This window comes from Mesitornis unicolor, unplaced genomic scaffold (genome assembly GCF_000695765.1).
Source record: "Mesitornis unicolor isolate BGI_N332 unplaced genomic scaffold, ASM69576v1 Scaffold3071, whole genome shotgun sequence".
NCBI classification, from domain to species: domain Eukaryota; kingdom Metazoa; phylum Chordata; class Aves; order Mesitornithiformes; family Mesitornithidae; genus Mesitornis; species Mesitornis unicolor.
The window spans coordinates 1-6292 of record NW_010165584.1 but is presented as its reverse complement, the minus strand read 5'-3'; the positions used below and the strand labels follow the sequence as shown (position 1 = coordinate 6292).

General features: G+C 42.3%; 1 protein-coding gene across 1 annotated transcript; it reads right to left on the bottom strand.

Annotated features, from left to right (window-relative positions):
- Positions 1-150: 150 nt before the first annotated feature.
- Positions 151-6073, bottom strand: LOC104548597 (chromosome unknown open reading frame, human C20orf194; the record flags this gene model as incomplete). The annotated part of the gene is made up of 7 exons (XM_010194666.1): positions 151-244; positions 671-736; positions 2627-2829; positions 2979-3053; positions 3764-3870; positions 5457-5543; positions 5888-6073. Coding segments are annotated over 7 exons (818 nt in total), but the record flags the coding sequence as incomplete, so codon positions are not given.
- Positions 6074-6292: the final 219 nt, after the last annotated feature.

Genomic DNA, 6292 nt, shown 5'->3' with positions numbered 1-6292 from the left:
CCCAAGCCTGTAGTGCTGCATGGGGTTATTCCAAGTGCAGGACCTGGCCCTCATCATATCATCTGCTTGGACAGCCCACATTTCAGATTTGCACATAGCACGTTGCCTGCCTAAAACCTTCACCAAAAACCCCCACATTTTAAAGGATACATGGATGGTAATCCATTTTGTCACCAAAGAAGTTCACAAATTGAGTCCCGTTGTAGAAATAACCAGCTGGAAGAGGATCCAAGTGGCGTTTCACCTACGTTAAGAAAGAATATACAGTATATTAAACATTTAAAAGCTCAAAACTGCTTAGAGACAGTCCTGATGAACTTAAATAGATGAAAGAAAAGTTCTCTTTACTGTAGTTAGCAGCCAGGGAGACAATATTACAAATGACATCCATACAGACCAGAGGAATTGGGTACAGTTAGGAAGCCAGCTCCAGAGATAGCACTGACAACCTGAAGCTAAGTCTATTTTTCAGAGCTAACACCAAGATTTATCTCTCAAATCCCTCCTGAACAGCCTCAGTGATCTATCAAGTACATATGAAGACAGTAAATGCTGCAATAATTTAGTGCTCAGCACACTTATGGCAGGAATGGGAGGTGCTTCATCATACAAATGGGTATTTAAGGAAATCAGCCAAAAGAAGGACTTGCTATTAATTGCTTCTACTTACGTGAATGTTCTTTATTTCCTGAAGGGTTAGCATTCCTCTGGTTTTCAGAGCTTTCCTCTGAGGCTTCTGTATGAAGAATTAGAACCCAGTTATGTACCTACTGAGTGACAATGTGATATTACAGCTTAATTACATTTGAAAAACCAAAACAAACCGAGAAAACTTCTGATCTGTGGTTTGTTTCTTTAAAAAAATGTTTCTTTAAAAATCTATCATCACATGCTAGCACAAGCCCAGCCCAAAAACACTCCTTTAAGAAGCATGTATTTTAAAAATTCATTTCTAGACAGAATTGTTTAATTACATTAAGGCACTTGGAACTATGTTCTGAAAACAGAAGGCAAAATTAAGTGATTGTAATTAAAGCACTGGTATAAATTACAATTTCTAAGTCTTTTAAAAAAGACCATTTAAATGCAGCTCTACAGGAAAAAAAATGAAGAAAATTGGCACAGGAACAGAAAAATAACCTGGTTTGTAGTCTGAAAACGTCTATAATTAATTTCTTCTATGCAGCATGCAGTAACTCTCAGAACTATCAAATAAAATATTAAATGAAATATTATATAAACAATATTACATGTCAAAAGCATTTGTCTCCACATATTATCCTTGTGATCTGTACAAAGCATGAGGTACCAGCACAGAAAATGTGTACTTCACTGATGTAACACAACCTGCTAGAAGAAGAGGGGGGAGAATCTGAAGATCCTCAGAAACAGCTCCAACAATGGCCTGCAGGAAATGTTTTCCCCTTCCTATTTAGAGATACTACACAAATCCGAAGCCATAAAGAATCATAGAATGGTTTCGGTTGGAAAAGATGTTTGAGATCATTGAGTCCAACCACTGAACCAGCCCTAAGTCTGCCACTAGACCATGTCCCTAAGCACGGCGATGTAACCACAGAATCATGGAAATCACAGCATGGTTTGGGTTGAAGGGACCTCACAGCCCCCCCAGTCCAACCCCCATGGGCAGGGACACCTCCACCAGCCCAGGCTGCTCCAAGCCCCGGCCAACCTGGCCTTGGGCACTGCCAGGGAGGGGGCACCCACAGCTTCTCTGGGCAACCTGGGCCAGGGCCTCACCACCTCACAGGGAGGAATTTCTTCCTCATATCCAGTCTGAATCTCCCCTCTTCCATTAAAGGAAGGAACCAAATGTTCCAAAATGAGCATCATGACAGAGCACAGTTGGAGCTATAGGCTCAAGTTCCAGCTAGAGAGCTAAAATATGTGATTTGTATGGTTGAACAGTTTCTGTCTAAGTGTATTTCTGAAACAAACCTCAAGACTCGCTTCCTATGACCTTGGTGTGCACCCTGGCAAAAGCAATACCTGCTGGTATTAGTTGGTTACGTAGCAGCAAACCATCTTCTCCAAGACAACTAACTTGTCCAAGTCAGCAAGACACCACAACTGCAAAACGTGCCATTCAGGCTTCGTACAATGAGCACATTCCCTGTTCCCTACTCCAGCTCCCTTTGCATAGGTATGTTAGCCATGCAGAAATACATGGAGCTCTACATAGCTGTGCACTTGACAAATTAAGCAAGACAAAATAAATTAAGAAATAGCCTCCATTTCAGTGGATTACGTCCAAGGAGGTTTAATTGAGTGAATCAAAACGAGTTTTCAGCTTTGCAGCGTTCAGGTACTTCACGAAGAATTTATTTCATACTACACTTTAGCTTTTGGCGATCGTGTCTCAGCTAAATCATCTTGTGTTTATTCTGGACCTACTCCACTTGCTCAAGCGTTCAAGAGCAGATCAATCCATGGATACGCTGTAGGAGATATTAAAACAATACACACATTTACAGCCTGGAACAGTAATATCTCAGTAGGAGAAAAAGGAGATTAAAATATTTCATCAAGACACTCAGGTTTCTCCTTTTGTTGCTGAGAAATGCCAAAGAGATCGCGCTGAGCAGCAGCAAACATGCCCACAAACCTGTTTTGCAGTTTCTCTGAGCCAGTCTTTTATATCCTCTTCCTTCAGAGAGCAGCCAAGGAACACAAGGAAGAACTCCTGCTGGCTGCCGCAATCTCTGCCATCGCTTCTTGCGTCAGGGGGAACTGGTCCCTCCTGCACAGGCACAAGGCTTAGGGAATTGGATGATGTGTTGTGACAGACTTCGATCACTTTATCAGAATCTAGCAAGGGGAAGACAGAAAGAAGCAGCGTCTTGATAACTGCTGATCTAATTTAACGTCAACACGTTGGTGCAGACAGAATACAGCACGTGAAGTTGTCAAACACATCTATACACGCGGTGCAACCTCAAGTAGTAATTTGCCCTTACCTGAAAACTTAACTTTGCCCATGATGTGATAAATGTTTCCAGAAAAAGGACTCGGCTTGAGCAACGACTTAATGGCTGTTTGAAAAAGAAGACAAACAGATTGTCTCATTTAGCATCCTTATCCTTGGTGTGGCTGCTTCTGCTCAGACCTAGGCTACGGGTCTCTAACCCACATCCTAATGCTTCAGGGGGAAAAGCTGTAGTGTCCCCCCGAGCCCCACTACATCATATTTCTCTGTTTTCTCATTGCTTTGCTAGGGGGTAGGTGGGAACTAAAATGTGTCTGGCATAACGAAGGCTTACAGCGTGTGTGGAAAGTAAAGTGGTGCTCCTTAACACTGTTTTGCTAAGGAAAGAAGGAAAGGCATGATTATATATCTACTCTAGCAGCCTAACACAGAGCCGAGCCTATTTTCTAGTAGCTACGAAGAATTATTTGGCATAAAAAGCAGAAGCTGATGCTCGCTCATAAACTCTATTTCAACACTTACTAAATAAAACTAAGCATAAAATAAAAAGCAGACGTATAAAGGTAAGTGTCACAGCCTCCAGAAACCAAAAACGAAATTAGATTTCTCATCTGAACAAAGCCATGGGCCAGTTTTCCAGGGCAGACACTGAAGACAACAATTTACTGTACTTTACGGAAGGAAAGCTGAATTTTCAATTACAAGTTTGCTTCAGCAGTAATTAAGTAACAGAGCCACGTCAGTGCCTTCCTTCCCCTCTGCTCCTCAGCATTTCAAGCTTGGATTTCAATCAAGTCAGTCAAAGTTCGCTTGTACCTTTGCATTTGGTCACAAATCGTGTTTTTTCTAGAGGGCGATTAAACCACACACAGATCTGAACCATTGGAGGGAAGACAGACCCAGCTCTGTATTTACCTTCATACCTGAAGAGAAAAACAAACACACAGCTTCAGCACACAGGAAACACACAAACTTGTGCTTTTCATCTACCAGATCTCTTAAAAGGAAGATCTGTTATTTCACCACAGGTAAGACTTACGTATAGGAACAAAAATACTAAGCTGTCTTCTCTAAAACATCCATGAGAATGTGATATTAATGGTATTGGGCTGTTCAGAGTGCTCAGGACTCCTTTTCACAGAATCCCAGAATGTGAGGAGTTGGAAGGGACCTGGAAAGCTCCCCCAGCCCAACCCCTGCCACAGCAGGATCACCACAGCAGTCACACAGGAACACGGCCAGGGCTTTGGGTGTCTCCACACAAGGAGACTCCACAACCTCTCTGGGCAGCCTGGGCCATGCTCCAGAACCCTCACACTCACAAACTTTGGCCTCATCTGCAGCTTGAACCTCCTGTGCTCCAGCTTGGGACCATTGCCCCTTGTGCTGGCATTGGACATCCCAGAGCAGAGCCTGGCTCCTTCCTCCTGACACTGCCCTTTCCAAATGGATCCCCAGGAATGAGGGCACCCCTCAGGCTCCTCTGCTCCAAGCTGAAGAGCCCCAGCTCCCTCAGCCGCTCCTCAGCAGGAGATGCTCCACTCCCTCCAGCATCTCTGTGGCCCTGCTGGACTCTTTCAAGCAGTTCCTGTTGTTCTGGAGCTGAGGGCCCAGCACTGGACACAATATTCCAAGCTTTTCCTGCTGCATTTTAATTTTCTTACGTACTATCTACATACTATTCTTGCATACTATCACCAAATAGATGAACAGCTGTCCAAAAGCTTTAAATACTTGGATTTTCCTGCTTTTTCTCTCTCCCTTTGCCTCCACTCAACCCAGAAGTAGCTCTGACATCCCAAGCTTTGTGCCGGTTTACTTTAGGAGCTTTACTCACGTCCAATTGAGAGCCAAAATGATGAATAAAATAGCAAGATATTGTAAACAAGCCACGCTTCCAGCCCTATAAACCTAACCAGCCACCAGTCAGCCAGGACGTACAGTGGTTGACAGGTTTATATTTTCTGCCAAATAGGTGCAGCGGAGATAACCGCAACAAGATGTGTGAAGAGCCCTGGACCATGACAAATATTCTTCAGTATTAACTTGAAAGGTTGGTACCTCGAATTATCGCGGCCTTCGCCTCTGCCAAGGCTGTCAATAATGTTGCTGGGGTTTATGAATAATTATTCTGCTAATAGCTAGGCTGACATAGCGAGTTCATTCCAGTAAGGCTGAATAGCTGTCAGAATGAAATTACTCTGGTCATTATGGACCTCATCCATCCCAAGCCTTCCCGGCTCATTCCCAGAGGCTTTTTATTTTCTCTCTATTCAATTACAGCAGCGATCTTGTCATTGATTTCAATGGTGTCCAGAAAGCATGTTTTTCCCCATAAAATAATGTATGTAATAAAAAATACTCATCAGCTCTCTTTGAAAAATGATTTACAAAGCTATTGCCTGTCTTGGAAAAAAAAAATATAGATATAAATTAAGTTAGTGAGACTTTTTAATCTTGCAAGTTAATTAGAAAAATAGTTTTAATATTTCTCAGTCTAGATACTTGCCAGCCAGGATACATTAAATACCGAGCTCTCATCATCTGAGGATTTGAGAAACTGCTTTCGGAGAGGATTAATTCGATATCCTCATTCCTATAAAGAGATAAAGATGAAGGTTTTTAATTTCATAAGTTCACTAAAACAGCCAACATCTGTATGCTACTTACATTAAACAGACCACGTTAGTCACAGCAAAATTAAAGAGTATTTTTCCCTTAGTGCAACAGTAAGATAAGTCACACTCTGCGAACAAAAACATACATTGCCTAATCCTTGTATTTATAAAGCTATAAAGGGAAGATGCTTTTTGCACGAGAAGCAATGAAGAAAAATCTGCATCTCCTCTGTATAAGTTACCAGAGTAAAATATGGGACTACGAGTTGCTAAGTGCACGCGTCCCCAGACGTGACAAGTTCTGGACAGCGATCAACGTTACCGAGTCACAACTCCATTTTCTGCCAAGATGAAGGACACAGCAGGATTTGCCGCTCGGATGAGGCTCTGCAGCTGCACGAGGAGCGGATGCTTCTGCTCTGTGGCATGACTGGTGAAAACCACGTTACTCACTAGTCCTGTGGAGGGAAACCAGAGGAGTTTACACAAGGCAGGTATGCAGCAGTGACTAATAGGTGATTAAACAATATAAGAGCTGTTCTTTCTCTTATTTTCCTTTTAATTCACTACATGAGCACTATTAAAGAAAAAAACCAAACCACAACAACGAAAGCAAACAATCAAGGAACCTTTCATCTTTTCACCTGCCCAGCAAAAAGCCAGACCATCTGACTTCATACATGAACACTGAGGAATAACCAAGCACAGAATTATATATTATTATATA